This window comes from Cibotium barometz, chromosome 14, assembly GCF_041138505.1.
Source record: "Cibotium barometz isolate CiBa-2024 chromosome 14, ASM4113850v1, whole genome shotgun sequence".
Taxonomy (NCBI): Eukaryota; Viridiplantae; Streptophyta; class Polypodiopsida; order Cyatheales; family Cibotiaceae; genus Cibotium; species Cibotium barometz.
The window spans coordinates 46,381,382-46,400,565 of NC_141059.1; the positions used below are offsets into that span (position 1 = coordinate 46,381,382).

General features: G+C 45.3%; 1 protein-coding gene across 1 annotated transcript in view; it reads right to left on the reverse strand.

The window, feature by feature from the left end:
• Positions 1-4,929: 4,929 nt before the first annotated feature.
• Positions 4,930-19,184, reverse strand: part of LOC147632091 (SUMO-activating enzyme subunit 2-like) — a 45,235-nt gene continuing 30,980 nt past the window's right edge. Inside the window, exons 5-11 of the mRNA XM_086808669.1 lie at positions 12,108-12,209; positions 11,554-12,012; positions 11,121-11,350; positions 10,859-10,952; positions 10,578-10,760; positions 10,387-10,484; positions 4,930-5,380 (exon numbers count right to left, since the gene is read on the reverse strand). Coding sequence (XP_086664795.1) covers positions 5,137-5,380; positions 10,387-10,484; positions 10,578-10,760; positions 10,859-10,952; positions 11,121-11,350; positions 11,554-12,012; positions 12,108-12,209 — 1,410 coding nt within the window. The 3' untranslated portion in view covers positions 4,930-5,136. The remainder of the gene's footprint in view (positions 5,381-10,386; positions 10,485-10,577; positions 10,761-10,858; positions 10,953-11,120; positions 11,351-11,553; positions 12,013-12,107; positions 12,210-19,184) is intronic.

Here is a 19,184-nt window from a genome sequence, read left to right on the forward strand (position 1 = left end):
ATGGCCATCTAGGTGTGAACCTGCACCTTAGGTTTAGCTCATATATAAGAAACCTCATTCTCAGTTTAGGATTATTATTCATTTTTTACTTCATTGTACCTTGAGCTATTACTCCTAGTAGAGTGAATTAGCATTCTGCACTCTATCTCTCCCCCTATGTTGTCTTTGATCTCTGTGGACATTGATTAAGCGAGTGTTTGTAGCTTTCCTTTCATCAAAACTAACAAGACGCACCTCCATGTGGTGGTGAGTGGCGCATCAATGTATAGGAAGTTGTAGATGGACCCTTTGCCCTCTTGCATGAACTTGCACCATGACTACCTTCTTTGGATTGGCATGAACCACAAACTTCTCTGGGTGTGGCCATGAACCTAGGATCAGAGCAAAATTCTCTGGGTGTGGCCATGTACTCTCGTCACATTTGATTCACTAAGGAGATAGGGTGTGCACCACTTGGGTTAGACTCCTATGTAACCTACAGTGGCTAGGTAGTCCCTAGGATCAACAAAATGCCAACCTCCTCTAGTGTGGTCGTGGGTGTGGCCAATCTTCTATGGGATAAATAGGTGATCCATGTGTTGATTCAATAGATAGATTTTGGCTATGTCGAAGGGTGTATAAATGTTATTATGGAAGTTGTCTTGAATGTGAGATCCCATAGGTATAAAACGTAAGAAGTGTGGGTTTTCTCAACCCCCCCCCCCCCCCCCCCCCCCGCCGAACGACATCCGATGGTGACCAACTTTGCAAGTGTGAGAGGAGTACGCCTCTCTACACACTTGCAAAGTATGATCACACCATCAAATGTTGTTTGGGCAAGATATGGTGCTCCATTTCATGTTTTCTATGCAAGTTTCTCCAAAAGGACCCAAATGCACAAAATATAGGTTTTCTCGATCCCATCATACCCGAATAATTTTCAACGGTGATCAAACTTTACAAATGTGTATGGGGTACCAATCTCCACACACTTTACAAAGTTTTTTCACCATCAAACATTCGGGTGAGATACAGTACTCCATCTCACATTTTCTACTCAGGTTTTTGCAAGAGAACCCAAATGCACAAAATTTGGATTTTCTCGATCGTGTTATGCCTAAATGGCATGCATTGGTGACTGAACTTTGCAAGTGTGAGGGGTATACCCTCCACACACTTGCAAACATTTCTCTCCATGTATGTTGCTCGAACAAGTGCTCCATCTCAAGTTTTCCATGCAGGTTTCTCCAAGAGGAACCAATCGCACAAAATTTAGGTTTTCTTGATTCGATTATACATGAATGGCATTCGAAGGTGACAAAACTTTGCGAGTGTGCACGAGGTACCCTTCTCCGCACACTTGGGTAATTTGGTCATCATCAAATGTAACCTGGGTGAGATATAGTGCTCCATCTCACGATTTCTATGCCAGATTCTCTCCAAGAGCCCAAAATCACAAAATTTGAGATTTCTCGATCTCATAATGCTCAAACAACGTTCAATGTTGAACTTTGCAAGCATGTATGGAATACCTCTCTTTACACACAAGCTTTAGTCACTGCCGTCAGACAACGTTCGGGTGAGATGGTGCTTGAACTCACATGATCTATTGTGGGTTTCTCTAAGTACCCTCAAATGCACAAAACCTAGGTCTTCTCAATCACCTCATGCCCGAATAACGTTCAATGATGAGACCAAAATTTACAAGTGTGTGTAGGGTACTCTCCTCCACAGACTTACAAGGTTCAATCATCACATCGAACGTCGTTCGGACAAGATATGGTGCTCCATATCATATTTTCTATACACGTTTCTCTCCAAGAGAGCCAAACACAAACTTTTGATTTTCTCAATCTCCTCATGTTCGAACGACATCCAATTGAGTGAACTTTTCAAGTGTGAGGAGATATCCCTCTCCACACATTTTCAAAGTTTGGTCACATATTAGATGTCGTTCAGGTGAGATAAGGTGCTCCATCTTACATTTTCTATGTGGGTTTCTCCAAGAGGGCTCAAACGCACAAAATTTGAGTTGTCTCGAGCTTGCCGTGCTTAAATGGCATCCGCTAATGATCAAACGTTTAGTCACTATCGATAGACACTGAATCAATATCATCACCCCTCATTGGTGGTCGATGTGCACATTGAGGACATTGTGCATGTTGAGAAGACTGTATCATTTGCGCAGGAATCACCGAATCTCTGTAGAAAGGTCTACCTCAAAGATAGGATTGTGGGCTAGTGGTGGTGTAGTTGGGAGCTCACAAGTCCCATAAGTGTTGAGAAGTATGATGCCATGGAGCACAAGGAAGGTAAGGAGCGAGTGTAAGAGCAAGTTACCACATGAGCAAGATGAAATTATCCCACATGAGCTAACAAAGCCAAGATGCCCCCACCTCATATAAAAGGGGACACTTTCAAGTAATCAACTCAAGGAAGCTCTCAAGTCTTTTGAGCTTTCAGCATCACAAATTTTTCACCAAATGAGACTTACCACTATTTTGAATTGCTACTAACTGCAAAGAAGAGTCACTACAACCTTAAACCCAAACACCAAATAGTCCTCCTTCTACAACCCAATGCAAAGCGCAATAACAATGGCATTTGGAAAGAGCAAAAAGAAAACAAAGAAACAATGGATAAGACTTATCACCCTCCATGTTTGTTCTACAAGTTTGTATTGGACACTTAATGAGTTTCTAAGTAGTGATGACGTCAATTTGATTCAAGCTCGTCTAGATCTTCAATTCACAATTGCAGGTTTTGGATCATCAAATCGAATTGCTATCTCAACAATCCAACAATTCCTTACAATAGAGACCAAGTTCTCGATTGTCCATCATGGTCCGAGGGAGAGATCGATATGTGTTGCACACGCATTTAGTCTTTTTAAATGTTCTACATGCTAATCTGTCTAATAATGATTTGATACTTCTTTTTAGTGTTTAACATTCTTTGTGCTGATGCATCCTTGCACCATTTGTTAATAAGTTCCTGAATGGTGATGTGTCGAGATAGTGTGTTACTATGAGGTACATACCTAGGCTAGGCATTTAAACAAGTAGGATTCACCTTCCCATGAGAGAACATGCCAAATCAAAATGCATTGCTTAAATAAAAGTGCACAAAAGAGCTGAGTGATCCCAAAAGAAATAGAGGGGAGATAAGCCCCAACCAAGACTGCAACAACTTCAAGAGAAACTCAAAACAACTCTAATTCTCCCTTGGGACACTTGACTTGTGCTGGAGTCCTCTATAAATAAAAGGCTAAGGTCAATTACCTAGTGTGACCATCCCCTACAACTATCAACATACTATAATGCTATCCTCCACTCGTGTAATGGCCATTACACATCCATTTCAACAAGCATTGGCCAGATGCGCACATAATAATGGCTTGAAGATCACCCTTCATTATTCTCCTCATTTCACAAGCTACGAATGTGACCAAAAAAATTTACTAGCATTAGAAACCAATCTCAACTAGTGCAATATGTAATCATCCAAGTGCTCAAAATATTTTTGCAACACAATATAACAAGCTAGATACTAAATGTGTACTATCAAGTAATCATGGACATAGAATTGATTTCTTGCACTCACCTTACTTGAATGCCTAGGCCTTGATAAAGGTTTGATCTAGAAGGTTAATTCAAACGCCCAAACTTAAAAGCACTTGCATTCAAGTTTGCACCCAATGATGCATATGGTGCTCTCAAGATTGAGTGCACAGTGACTGGTGAGGGTCCAATGGAGACGCTTTTCTTGTCATCTCTATCCCCTCTCAAATCTCGGTAGTTTTTAAAAAAGAAAGTAGCAATGCTATATTTTTTCATCTTAAGGTCCAAGCATGTAAGGCAGATGGATTTGTGTACTATTCATGGTTAAATATGCTCATCCTCTGACATTCAGAGGAGTTTCTGGCAGAGGGTATGGCACTCTTACAGAAGGCACAAATCTCCTCATTCTTTTGGATTTCACTACATGGCGGATTGGCCACCAATGGAGATCGGTTGTTGGTGTTATTCCAACTTGCCTGAGATGTGCAGGAGCTTCAAAGACAGTTTATCACTGCCTATGGGAATGCACGGAAGAACAGAGGATTTGGATCGTGATAGCACACCTATGCTATCATTTGGTTGACTCAGTCCGCCCCCCAGCTTAGATATGAGGGGGAAGACAAGAGTCACGTCATTTTGATTAGGCAAGGAGCTGCTCAACGGGGTTGCCTTCAAGATTTGCCAAATTCAGGATACGCCCTGCTAGCACAGTGATTGCGGGAGATTATTGCTAGTATTACAGTTTGGCACATCTGGAAGGCTAGATGCACTACGGCCATAGAGGGCACTATTCTCTTGGACACACAGTTCCTTTGCAGGATTTGAAGTGATATTATCCATACCCTTCTGCAACCTAGGCCAGAATCTAGGGATCTTCAAGGGCCACAGAGAGAAAGCACAGCTAGTTCATGAGAGAGTGGGATCATGGTCTATTCTTCATTTCCACTCATATGGGACCTTGTTGGCAACACAAGGCACATGATTGGTTGAGATCTCCACCTAGTTTCGTTTGAAATCTCCCTTCTGTATATTTTTACATAATGTAAGTCTCTTCTCTAGAAAAAAAAAATGTGCATCCTAATAGGAAGAGAGTGGCATCATCATGTTCAAAGCACCTTGGTTTATGTGGTCCATCACATGTCCTCATCATGTGAAATTAAGTCGAGCTTGCAACACCAGCCTCTTGTGATAGTCACCCTTGGTCGAAGCACCTTGGTTTATGTAATCCATGACAAAATTCCTAACCATGTGAGTTGTAATCAGCTTGCAACACCAGCGCCTTGCCGTAAGAGTTTCCCTCTCCCACAGTCCCACTAAAACATTATTATAAGGGCTACAACATTGTGCTCTTTTTGGAGGTCGTGCCCTTTAAACCCTTCTAGAACTGTCGTAAGGACAACTGTGTCCTTTTTATTATATGTACAAGGCCACCGCCGACAAAAAATATTTGGCCTCCTATTCATTTTCTCATGCAACTGGAGCTCACAGAACCTTACCTGACCATTTGATGGTACATCATATACTTGAATTTTGTTAAAATCAAAGTTATCAATTCCCCTAAGGGGCTGTAAAAGAATGAGAAGAAGGAGAGACTAGCTCATGTCTTCTGCCTCTTTTCAAGAGGTGTAACCACATCTTCTTCCAATAAATTCCTCTTTGTTCCAGATTTTGCAGCCTCATCAACCATTACCACTTCATCATCATCCTCTACTGCTTCAATAGGAATTTCATCAGTTGCTGGTTGAACTATGCCTAGCGTTGTTTCATCTCTAGCAGTTGGAGACGGAAGTTTTCCGGAAAGCACCATGTTGTCAGGCTCCTTTTCTTCATCAAATAATTCCCTGAAAACATAGCAAACTTCAGCAAGATCTCTCTCTCTCTCTCTCTCTCTCTCTCTCTCTCTCTCTTAGGAGCTCTCTTGATCTGCCACCCCTGACCACTCAAGCATCTCGTACCATCTTCCACTTTACCCGGGAGCTTGCAGACGTTTATGATTCAAAAGTACATGATGGCCTCTTTGGTATGGACCCTACAGCACCCATCGATGTACTGACGACCCAGCTTTCACACATACTGCACACAGCAGCTAGCCACAGCTTTCCACACCATCTCCAAACAGGGAAGCCACCTGAGTGCAGAGAGCTTCATCGACATCTCCGAGCCCAGATAGCGAAAGGGGAAATAACACAGCAGCAGGCCAGTAGACAGATGTGGTCTCTTACACGCCGTAAGCGACGCACATATGAGAAGGCTCAATACTGGGACATCTACCACATGCTCATGAGCAAAGATGCAGCCACTGCTTGGCGACGACTCAGAGAGCCACGCCCCCCCACCCCGATTACTGATCCTCAACGCTGGCAGAGTTATGCAGAAGGGCTTTATGATGTTCCGCACCAGCCACTCATCCCTCGCCCCACCGACCTCATTAGTTTTCTTTACTACCGATATGGTATCTCGAGCTATACATAGATTCCAACATGGGAGAGCTGAGGATCACACCGGCTTACAGGGTGAGCATTTCATTTATGCAACTGACACACTCTCTCCTTTTATTGCTTACCTCTTTAACAGGGCTCTGGTAGAAGGTTTCCCGGCTGAGTGGACGATGCACACTATTGTACCGATCCACAAAGCTGGGGACATGTTGGACCCCGGTAATTACAGGACTATCATGATTGGTCATACCTTGGCCAAACTCTATGGGGCTATCCTGGAGGCAGAATTGAGCACACATGCTGAGAGGGAGGGGCTTCGTGCCCCTGGTCAGGCAGGTTTTCGGCGAGCCTTCTCTACTATTGATCACATTTTCACCCTGAGATGCCTAATTGACCAAACTCGGGCACGGAGACAGAGACTCTATTGCTGTTTTGTGGACTTCCGCAAAGCCTTCGACACAGTCCTGAGAGAGCGCCTCTTCCACCGCTTACAGACACTGGGCATACCCCCCGACATGATGTGGGGGATTTACAGATTATATGAGCAAGTGTTTGGACGAGTTAGATGCCCAAGGGGACTATCAGATATGATTGCCAGCACCATTGGTGTGAAGCAGGGCTGCCCTCTCTCCCCGACACTCTTTGGCTTATACATCGACGAAGTAGCAGACTACATGTAACATCATACACGGAGGAGGCTCTGGGATTGACATCTCAGGTACGACTGTACACATTCTATTATATGCTGATGATATCATTCTTGTGTCGGATACTCGGACAGGGCTACAAACTTCAAAGGCATCTGCAAGCTCTGGATACTTTCTGTGCCGAGCAAGGACTCACAATGAACCTTGGGAAAACCAAGGTTATGGTCTTTCATACATCAGCAACATTCAGATGCCAGACTATCCTTACACTAGCCCGGGGAGAGGTAGAGGTGGTGGGCTCATATGTATACCTTGGGGTCACATTTACCAGCTCATCAGGGAGATTCTCTATGGCACAGGCAGCCAGAGACAGAGAGACACGAGGGTACGCAGCACTAGCAATTTTGGAACGCCAGTGTCACCAGGCACACTTCCAGGAGCCCCGTACTAAGGGGTGGCTATTTGATACACTAGTTACTCCAGCATTGATGTATGCAGCAGCAGTATGGGCACCAGGTTTGGCTACATCCTCATGGACACACATAGAGCGCCCTCAGATTTTGATGCTCTCACGAATGATCCGCAGCAAACCTTCGCTACCACATGATATCCTTCGAGCGGAGTTTGCTGTACCACCTATGTTAGTAGAGGCCATGTTCCAGACTATATCTTTTATACACAGGATGTGGGAGCTCCCACTAAATCGGGTATCTCGGGCTGCTTTTGAGGCATCCAGACAGCTTGCTGAGGAGGGACATACCTGGTCATGGTACTCCCAGGTGGTACAGTGGATATCATCACACAGGATTGATATTGACAGATTACCACCCTTATAGTATGACCTAGCTGCACCACACAAACGCCTCTCTCAGACAGAGAGGAACGGAGTCATGAGACATGACATTTGGCAGGGTCACATACAGGAGACTTGGCTATCTCCCAGTCAACCACTCCCGACGAAGATGCTCTACTACAGAGACCACTTCTTGAGCACCTCCACAGACGGCTTCATCCAGCGACCACGATACTTGGAGGTCCACTTATCACATGGAGCCAGAGTAGCCATTGGGCGACTAAGGGTCTCATCACACCAACTAGAGATCGAGACTGGGAGAGCAGCACGCATCCCTCCAGTAGAGCGCATTTGCAGATTATGCCAGACGGGGGTAGAGACAGAGGAGCATTTTGTTTGCCAGTGTGGTGCTTTGCAAGAGATCAGGGCATGCTATCCGGAGGTTTTTAGAGGGACCACATCACTTAGACAGATCTGGGAGAGATCGGACCAGAGATTAGGCAGACTACTACTAGCACTACAGAGACACAGGGAGATCTTACTTCACACACCCGCACATCATAGCGGAGGAAGACAGTCCCAGTTGACTGACTTCTTCCAGAGATTGGCACCAGTAGCCCACCCACACACATTGGGAGTGACATCTCAGCGACGAGCGGAAGAGATTCGAGCTAGGCGACGACCCAGACTAGCCGGCTACCAGACACCACGGCTACACCAGAGAGAGATCGCGGCCATCCGGTCTCGACACCAGCAGGAGGTCGAGGAGCAGCTGGCACATTTTCGCTCTGATCCAGGACGCATGTTCCAGACATTTACGGCATCCTCAGATCGGATGTATGACATATTGTAACCAAACTATGGGACTGGATGGAGTTAGGAGTAGATAACATATCATACTTGTATCACCCTTCAGCATATAGAGATGCATTAGTAGCCCTAGGACTCCATCCACACCCTCTCGTTTGTACACCACCATTGAGTCCCCTATGGTCATGTTGTCATACTTGTACATTTTATTCTCACTCCACATTTTCCTCTTGATGACTGGAGGAACATCATTGTACTACTTGTTTGTCTCATAGGCCAATTTTGGCCTTTTGCAGACGTTAATATATCTTTCTTTCTCTCGCTCTACAAGAGATCCATGTTGATGCTCTATACTCCATTCATGAGGAGGGTGATAGAGAATGATCTCCCCACAGGAAATTTCTTTCATTTTCATGTGTTTTTGACATCCAGTTTACTCATGGATCATAGGTATCACTTTTGGTTTTTGGGTCTTCCATAGACGATTATACTCACTCACTCTCTCAGAGAACCATGGTTGAGGAGGCTAGGGCACATTGGCAGTGGATTTATTGTTGCTTCGTGGATTTCTACAAGGCTTTTGACTCTGTCCCCAGATCACAAGTCCTTGGACGCTTACAAAAGCTCCACTTCCACATGAGATGATATGGGGAGTGGGCGCATTATACCCTAAGGTTCAAGCACGAGGGGGCCTCTCTGGAGTGATCAGTAGCACTATCAGGGTCAAACAGGGCTGCCTACTCTCTCCGACACTCTTTGGGCTATACATTGATGAGATCTCAGGATTTGGGCAGGGCTTCATTGACCAAATGGGTGGCACGGGCTTGCAGCTAGCCCAGACGATGATACCCATTCTCTTATATGCAGATGACATTGTTGTCATATCAGACTCAGCTAAGGGGTTGCAGTGACATCTGGATGTATTGTAGTCCTATTGTGATGAGAGGGACCGCATGGTAAATCTTGGGAAGACCAAGATTATGCTTTTTAACACCTATTGCAGCCAGACACTCTCACATATAGAGGAGATGAAGTCGAGTTGGTCAGATCATGTGTATATTTGGGGATCACTTTTACCGGCCTGCCTTTTACTATGCGCCCAGCCACGATTAGCACGGGGATATGCTCCCCTTGCTCGTTTGGAGAGTGTTTTCAGGTCCACTTGACCTAGGAGAAGACTGGAGAAGAGTGGAAAGACTGCAGGTTTTGATGGCCGAGTTCAGATCAGCCACTCTCGTCACAAACGCTATGTTCCATACCGTCACATACATACACCATGTATACACACTATATAGAGATCTCATCTCCCACAATTGGCTCTAGCTAGATGGCACAAGAGGGTCATAGCACTTGTTGGTATGCACGCTGTTGGAAATCAGGCACGTGCCAAGTCCCGGGAGGTCACCCTAACTGGAGGTTTCCACAAATTGGTCTAGCCATCCAAACCCAAAAACCTTAAGGCAACAGAGGACCTCCGATCTATCCATTTTGTGGAAATCTCCTAGTGCTACGCTTTGGCACCACTTTTCTCAACACCCCCCCTTGGTGCCAACTTGTTCACTTTTTCTTAGCTCAGAAGTTGAACTTGTCCATGTTTTCTTGGCTCAAAGGCTCAACCTAGCTTATGGCCATTCAATTCTGCCAAGCTGTGATACTGACAATGAGCTCCCAAGTGTTATCAATGCTTTGAAGAGGTGGTCTATACTGTGTATGAGGAATATCCTCTAGCATGCAACGTTGGGCCACAACTCTGCATGTCATTATGGCGGTGTCCAGATCCCTACCCTCAAAAAATATTTGTGAACCACATTGAGTGAGTCAAGCAGTAGCACCCCTACTTCAAGTAACATAAATGGTCTCTCTCCTCAATCTGCACATAAACTGAGCTACAGAGCCCCAAATACTCTAAGCAACTCTACACCCCATATGCAATGTTGCCCCGTCTCAAAAGCTACCGGGCATGTGGGGCGGGTGGGGTCTACTCCAAAAATAGCCCTCCCCTTATTAAGGGGAAGACCACCATGTAAGAATAACCAGAAGTATGGATGAGTATGTATGTGTACATCAAGTACTTTTGTAAAATAAAAGATGCTAGATTCAGAGTTTGTAATCTAAATTAGTAGTGTAAGAAAACTAATAACAACAAAACAGTGACAAACCTGTGCCTTATTTGAATACTGCACTTAAACTCCTGTTGAAAGTCTTCTACCGTCAATAAAGAATCATTTACAATTGGTCTGGGGAAAGAATCTAGAGTCTGTAACAAGCAAAAAAATCCTTACTAAAGGGAACATAGGATTGACTGATAATGTGTCATTGCCATTCAGAATTTCGAGTTAAAATCATGAACCTTCTCCAAGTTTAGATTGTATTGTGTGACCATGTTCTCCTCCAAATCATCCCCCATCTCATAGAGAAGGCAAGAACCTTGCATGATTATCGGTGAATTGACAGAGAGTTTTCCCTTCACAATCTTCTCCACAATATCTCTCAGCTTTGTTTTTGATGTATTGACTTCTAACCACAATGGTGTCTGAGAGAAAAACCATCCACATGTTAACACATCTGTCTCAAGAAAGGGGAGGGGGGTTTTAAGGAGGCAAACATCAACCTAACGGTAAGAAAGCTTACCTCGGAGCAAACATAGCATGTGGGATTTGGGCCCGACAATTCGGCAGGCATAAGCAGCATCTGTCTTCTTGGATATTCCAAACAATAAGTTGTCCTACGCACAATCAAACAACTACAATGTTAAGAATCCCAGATTATCACCTTGAAACAAACTCGTCACACCTGCAATCACTTGAAGCCATGTCTCCCAAGCAGACAAAGAAAAGCCATACAGTCGCTTCACACCAAGCTAATATGTATGTTAAAATCAAAAAGCACTTACCTACAATTTTCTATGTTACCACTAAGAAGCTTCATAGCTTCAAGGACAATCAGACCAGAAATTATCGCATTTGTGGTAGCTATTGCATGCACTATATTCCCTGCAATGCCTTTGGCCTCAAATACACTCTGCATAGGAATATCAAAGCAAAAGGAGCGCAAGTTCGCTGCAGCCGTAACAAACTCCACAGCTAACTGATCATCCTTGTCAAAGATTAAGTTACCAATTTCCTGCACAACAGAATCCAAAAAGTCAGGGGCACACCACAAACTCTGTTGAATATTGACGGTCTTACAAATTCCCTTCCCAGCATCGGATGGGAGCACGGGATAGGGGAGATCCCCCACAAATGAGGGGGACGTCAGCCCAGCAGGTGAGATCTCCCCTTTTAATGGGCAGGTTTTATGTCTGTAAAGACCCGTAGCATGCTCACCTTTTGGCGTGTCTCAAGGAACAGTTCTAAAGCTTGTAAGAAGACTCTAGCATTGTCGGTTAAGGTCCAAACTTCTTGCGGATTACTTAAACCCAGCACCCTTGCTGCCGACACAATATGTTCGCTAGTTCCATTCACACACTCAACTGCATCCTTACTCAATTTCTTTTGGTCTAGGAGGATTTCGTGTATGTACAATGGGCGGGGTCTTTTTCTTGCCTTCCAGGTACCTTCATTTTTCAAAGCAACTACAATATTGTGACCAAAGACACCATCAAATACTCTGCAAGCATAAGATTCGTATGTCTCTCCATCCTTCAGATCAAAAAAATCTGCATCTTCAGTATCAGAAGGTGTATTCTGATCATTTGAGTGTACAACAAGGTCGCTAGCCTGGCTTTTATCTCCAAAGAGTCTCCCAAAAAGCAGATCTTTTGCCCAAACAATGCAATGAACCGGCTGCAATGACAGACAAGAAAAAAATTGTGAGTGATACAGCTTTGCTGATGAGTACAGATGCTCTTATTTGATAGCATGGAAGATTCCACACTTACCTTCGAGGGTGTACTTGTTATTGTGCACACTGGATATGTCTTTGGTAGTTCTTTTGTCTGGCACTCATAGCACTCTGTGTGGTCCTTGGCATGTACTGTAACCTGGTGCAAACAATATTACCGCAATCACAACCACATTGAGTCTTTAGATTGCAAGCCAGTTTCAAGACAACAAGGGTCTCTACAGGCCAATCTGCCCATCCAATGTGTGAAAAAACTGCCTAGTTTTTAGAAGAACCATGCATCAGTGAGGCATCACAATTTTTGACGTCCATGGCAGCCAATGTCCCAGATTCAGAGTTGACAAACCTGAGGGAGCCAGGATGCAGTGTCACCGCATGGTGGTTGCAAATTGAGGTAAAAGAGTCATTCAACAAGTGTGGCGTGGTGACCACCATGCCCATCTGCATGGCATGCACATTAGATCACATGACTCCTCCCTTGGCAAGGGGCAGTGACGTCCCTTACCACCATGCCTGATGGGAGTATTAGGGTTAGGTCATGTGGGAGACATACACAGAGAAGCACAAGGGAGAGAGAGAGAGAGAGAGTTGTGGGGATAAGTCAACTCATGAGGCATGAGTGTGTGACTCCCCTATCACACATGTATATTGCACTAGTACACATAGTGCACTTAGTACATTAAAAGTACTAAGTGTACTATGTACTATAACTTATGGGCTTGTACACACTATAAGGGTGGGCATAACGCCTTTACCCCAACAACCTCCCACTTAAAGGCAAAGTGCCCTTAAGTAAAGGAAAAGAAAAAATCAGCATGTACATGATAATATACAAGGCCATATCAAGGCTGAAACTGGCCTCATCCAATGCCCATCAAGTGTCTGCAATGAGCAAACCGCTCCGGAGGCAAACTCTTTGTCAACAGATCAGCCGGGTTGTCATCCGTATGAATCTTAACAAGCTGAATTTGCTTGTTCTCTATCACCTCTCTGATGAAGTGATACTTCACATCCACATGCTTCGTCTTTGCATGAAAGACAGGGTTCTTTGCCAACTGGATGGCACTCTGACTGTCACAATGCAACAATGGAATATCCCCTGTATAGCCCAAATCAACCACTAACCGAGATAGCCATAATGCCTCCTTGCAAGCCTCTGTGGCTGCAATATACTCGGCCTCTATAGTAGATAAGGCAGTGCACTTCTGCATCCTGGATATCCATGACACAGCACCTCCTGTGAATGTAAATACATAACCGGTAGTAGACTTCCGGTTATCTGGATGACCGGCATAATCCGAATCCGTGTAACCATGCACTAATGCATCCTGTTTGCCAAAGCAAATGCACAAATCCTGAGTGCCCTTCAGGTATCTCATGACACCTTTCACTGCTTCCCAATGCTTCTTGCCAGGGTTGGCCATGTATCTAGAAACCACTCCCACTGCAAATGCAATGTCCGGCCTAGTAGCAACCATGGCATACATGAGACTGCCACAAGCTGAAGCATACGGAATCTTGGCCATATCAACCCTGTCACTATCCGACTGTGGGCTGTCCATAGCACTGAGTTTCACATATGGAGGCAAAGGAGTACTAGTCTTCTTCCCCCCATCCATATTGAACCTCTGCAAGACTTTGCCAATGTATTCCTTCTGAGACAAATACAACACATGCTGATTTCTGTCCCGAAGTATCCGCATACCCAAAATGTGATTTGCATCACCCAAATCCTTCATATCAAAGGTTTCATGCAGCCTCTTCTTCAAAGCATCCATCTCTTTACGAGATTTACCGGCAATCAACATATCATCAACATACAAAATGAGAATCAATAGACTGCCATCCAAAGCTTTCTTGGTGTACAAGCAGTGATCTATGTCACTTCTCCTGAATTTCTGAGATTTCATGAATGTATCAAATTTATGATACCATTCTCTTGGTGCCTGTTTGAGCCCATAAAGACTCTTTTTCAGCTTGCATACAAGCTTCTCCTTTCCACTCACTGCATAACCCTTTGGCTGCTGCATATATATCTCCTCATGGAGATCACCGTGAAGAAAAGCAGTCTTCACATCCATCTGAATCAAGTCCAGATCATCATGTGCAACCAAAGCTAACACAGCTCTAAGTGTGGTCATTTTGACCACTGGAGAGAAGATCTCATCAAAGTCCACACCATATTCCTGCTTAAAGCCCTTAGCCACTAACCTGGCTTTGTATCTTGGCTTTGCATCAGGTGCAACTTTGAGCCTGTAAACCCATTTGCATGGCAAAACCTTCTTGCCTGCAGGCAAAGGCACCAACTTCCATGTTTCATTTTTATGCAGAGAATCCATCTCTGACTTCATGGCACGCTCCCAAAGAGCTTTGTCTGCCCTCTGTAAAGCCTCTTTATAACATGAGGGCTCCCCACAGTCAGTGAGCATCAAGTAGTCAACCCCTGGAACAAACCTGTCAGGGGCTCTGGAGGGTCTAGTGGACCTCCGTACCCAATGACCATCATTTGCAGGTTGCTGTCCAGCCTGCATATCACCCATTGGTGGCTCCTGTTCCATGCCATAAGGCTGAAATATAATGCCCGGTATCTCCTCTAACTGTGGTATATCCATAGGGATATCTTCTGCCATCTCTGGCTGTCCATTTGGACCATTTTCAGCACCATTTAAGGGCTGGTTTTCCTGCTGTAATGGCTGATTTACAGCCCTTTGTTGTTGTCCATGATGTCTATCATCATCAAAGATGACTCTGCTAGACTCCTGTTGCCTTGCAGGCTCCTTATACATGCATGTTTCATCAAAAATGACATGTGCCCAAGCATCCCCGGCCCCATGAGCAACACAGGTTGTCCAAGCGAACAAGACAAGTCATCCAAATATAAAATCAAAGTCACGCACACACATGAGTGCAGCTAGACCGGAAGAAACACCCATCTACTCAATTGTATCAAATAAAGTGTTCAGGGCTTCATGATCCTTCCAAAATCTTCCCAGAACATAAATACAGAACATCAACAGGATAGCTAGTCCCGGGAAGTCACATCATGTTAGGCTCCATGAGCTATACATGTACACCACGTCAAGCCCCACAAGCCATACATGTACTATCATGTCAGGCTCCATGAGCCATACATTTACTGTCATGTCAGGCTCCATATGCCATACAAACACACCATGTCAGGCTCCACAAGCCATACATGTATGTCATGTCAAGCTCCGTATGCCACACATGAACAGTAAAAAACAGAAGCAATGAGGAATTTTGTGACATTCCCCCCAACTTCTAAGCAGTTGACTGCAACTAAAAAGCTTTCAGACAAGCCTTCAAAAGTTCCAAATAATCCTTAGCCAAAGGCAGTCAGCCAACTCACTCATGCACTATATAAGGAGTTCCCCATTATTAACTCCTTCATCCATTTCCCTGTTCAACATCCAGTTGCTGGCCATTGCCATTGTAAAGCTTTACTGCTGTTATAAAAGGTGATCTTGTCCAACTCTCTCATTCTCCTTTCACACAGGGGTCTTACTGTGAACCTTGGGAAAACCAAGGTTATGGTCTTTCATACATCGAGACAGGGCAGGAGTCAGCTGACATTACTCTTGCAGGACGCCAGGTGGAGGTGGTGACATCATACGTGTACCTAGGGGTTACCTTCTCTGCAGCAGCCATACGCTTCACCATGGGTTCAGCAGCCAGAGCTAGATTGACACGGGGATATGCAGCATTGGCTATGCTAGAGAGACAGTGCCACCAAGCGCATTTTCAGGAGCCCCGGACGAAGGGTGGCTATTTGACACATTAGTCACACTGGCATTGATCTATGGAGCAGCGGTATGGGCTCCAGGCCTTGCTACCCATTGGTGAACACAGATAGAGAGACCACAGGCCCTCATGATGGCACGCATGATACGCAGCAAACCGTCAGTACCTCATGACATTATCCGAGCAGAGTTTGCTGCGCCTCCTATGATGGTAGAGGCCATATTTCAGACTATATGCCTGCTAGACAGATTCAGAGAGATGCCACAGGACAGATTGTCATACAGAGCTTTTGAAGCATCTCGACAGCTGGCTGAGGCAGGAGACGTCACACATTGGTTCTCACAGCATGGACTAGACATGGATCATCTACCACCATTCGAGTATGACAGGGATGCACCACATATCCGTCTCTCTCATAGTGAGAGGAACAGAGTATTGAGACAGGACCTATGGCAGCTCTATACACGAGAGACATGGATATCGCCTACACAACCTCTTCCACCGAAGATGCTATACTACAGAGATCACGTCATGAGTATCACTGATGATGGATTTATAGAGAGGCCTAGATACATGGAGGGCTTTTTACCACACGGCTCTCGAGTGGCTATTGGTCAGCTTAGAGTTTCATCACATCGATTGGAGATTGAGACTCAGAGGAGAGGGTATGCAGATTGTGCAAAGAGAAGGTGGAGAGTGAGGAGCATTATGTATGCAGATGCAGAGCATATACAGCCATGAGAGAGAGAGATTCAGAGAGCCACATTCCCTACGCCAGATCTTTGAGGCAGCAGACTAGCGCATACTGGGGAGATTCATTCTAGACATACAGCGTCACAGAGAGACATCATTACAGGCTCAGACAACTCCAGAGGGGGGACGACACACATAGATTACTACATTTTTTCAGAGATCCATCCCACTCCCAACCCCTACACAGCAGGGAATTACTCTCCAGAGAGCGGAGACACTCGAAGCCCGCAAGAGACAGAGGACACCTGGCTTTCGGACACCACGCCTATACCAGAGAGAGATGACAGAGATCAGAGCTCAATTTCACAGAGAGGGTGCGGAGCGACTGGCTCGCTTCAGAGCACACCCAGGCCCCCTTCATTGATGTATACCATTTTATACCCCCAGTATGGTACAAGATGGAGCTAGCTAGGTTGCATATCATGATTGTATACTCCATGCATATAGCTTTGCATTCTCCTAGTAGTAGAGCTCTATCCCCTCCCCCACTCATTGTACTTATTGCACACCCAGATTCAACTTTTTAGTTCAGTACTTTTTCATTTTGTTGGGATGACAGAGGATACTCCATACAGGTACACCAATTTGTCTCATAGGCCGAGTTCGGTCTTTGGGAAGACGTTAATAAATCTTTCTTTCTTTCTTTCTTTCTTTCTCTCTCTCGCACAAACCTCCACAGAGCATCATACATAAGACACTTAACGAGGAGAAACGCAAAAAGAATAGGGAGGTGTGATGGACAGTTGCATATTGAGCCTCTAGCAGTAGTGCTCCGTCCATCACACCTCCCCACTAGCTCAGTACTTTCATAGTTTATTTCATGTTCATTTTGTCCTTTTTTTTCTGGACATCCAAAGACATTGACAGTTGTACATTGATTTGTCTCATAGGTCGAGTTCGGCCTCTAGTAGACGTTAATACAGCTTTCTCTCTCTCTCTCTCTCTCTCTCTCTCTCTCTCTCTCTCACACACACACACACACACACATACACAAACCTCCACAGAGCATCATACATGAGACACTTGACGAGGAGAAACCCAAAAAGGATAGGGCCCTCCATGTGCACGTGCGGGTGCTACAAGTGTGGGGGCTACAGGTAGGGGCCTTCCCCCAAGGCAAATGACATGACACTTTGCCAAATGACAAGCATGGACAGGATTGCCCCACCCCTTTGCACATACATGGAGGGCAAGAAAGGATATGACACAAGAGTTCCCTTCATCTTCAGACTCCCTGCTGCCACCAACAAACGGGCCTTCTTAGACAGAGGAGCTTCCCTCAAGGGCACACAGGTGTACATGGGAGATGACCTCACCCCAACTATCAACACAAGTGACACACCGACGTGACGTAATGGTGACAATTCATGCAGCCCGTAGAGTGGGCAAGTGGGCTGTCTACAGAGATGGCAGGGTGATTATCGTTGAGTCCCAAATAGGGACGTAGGGTCTATAAGACCAAACACCTAAGGTTAGCAATATGGAACTGCAATTGCACCCTATGGTCGAATCCAAGAGGTTTGAGTGAGATTCTCACAAGCAAGGATGTCATTTTCTATACAGAGACTCATCAAACCCCTAAGAGGGGTTTACCATACATAGCCGGGTATGAAGTAGGAGCCAGCTTTCTGAGGCAAGACCCGCACATCAGGAGTACGTGGCTCAAGAGGGGTAGCTGCCCTTTTTAGACCCCACCTCCGATAGATTCTCACCATCGTCCGAAAGGAGGAGGATGCACAGTATCTTTGGGTGCAGCACGGCGCACAACTTACTGGGGAGACAGAGTCATCCACATTGCTGTGTGTTATTTTGTATAGAGCCAGTCCTCTTACGCCGCACAGCATAGCCAGTCACTGTACTCACTATTGTATATGGGGATATTCTGGAGTTCTCACAACTAGGGGAAATCCTCCTATTCGGGGGCTTCAACGCGAGAACGGGGAATCAGTAGGTCCCACTACTTGATCTGGATGACCCTATCAGACTACAAGAGTTAGACATCATTGACACAAAGTTACAAATATCATCACAAGACCGTGCGGAGGACACAGTGTATGGGAGACATTTCTTAGAGCTGGGAGCTGTACATGGTCTTGTTATCTATAATGGGATGTCCCGATGGCCCTCCTCCGACACCCTAACTTCCTTCCCTTACTCAGGAGGTACCAGCACCATGGATTACTTGATGGGCTCTCTGGCTTTGGCACACCTTCTCCCCGACTTCATCCCACCACCCCCCTTTGAAGCTGACCATGCCTACCTCTCTTTCACTCTTACTTGCACACCACCCGTCCCCCCACCACCACCGCCCATCTCACATTACATGTCACGTGCATCCCGCACTTGGATGCCACATAGACATATCTAAACAAGGTGGTGTAGGACCTAGAGTGGAAACTAGTTCCATGTCAGCCCAATCTAGGACAAGTCAGCCAGGGTTCCACTCTATGCATCCGAGGTCAAGTGTGCATTGTCCTGCACATGAAGCAGTGCTAGTTTGTACTAGAGTCTCCCTCTGCAATGATGTCAGATGATCCGTGTATCTGGTTTGCAACTGGATGCCACACATATGTAGATGCATGTAGGTTTGCATGTAGAG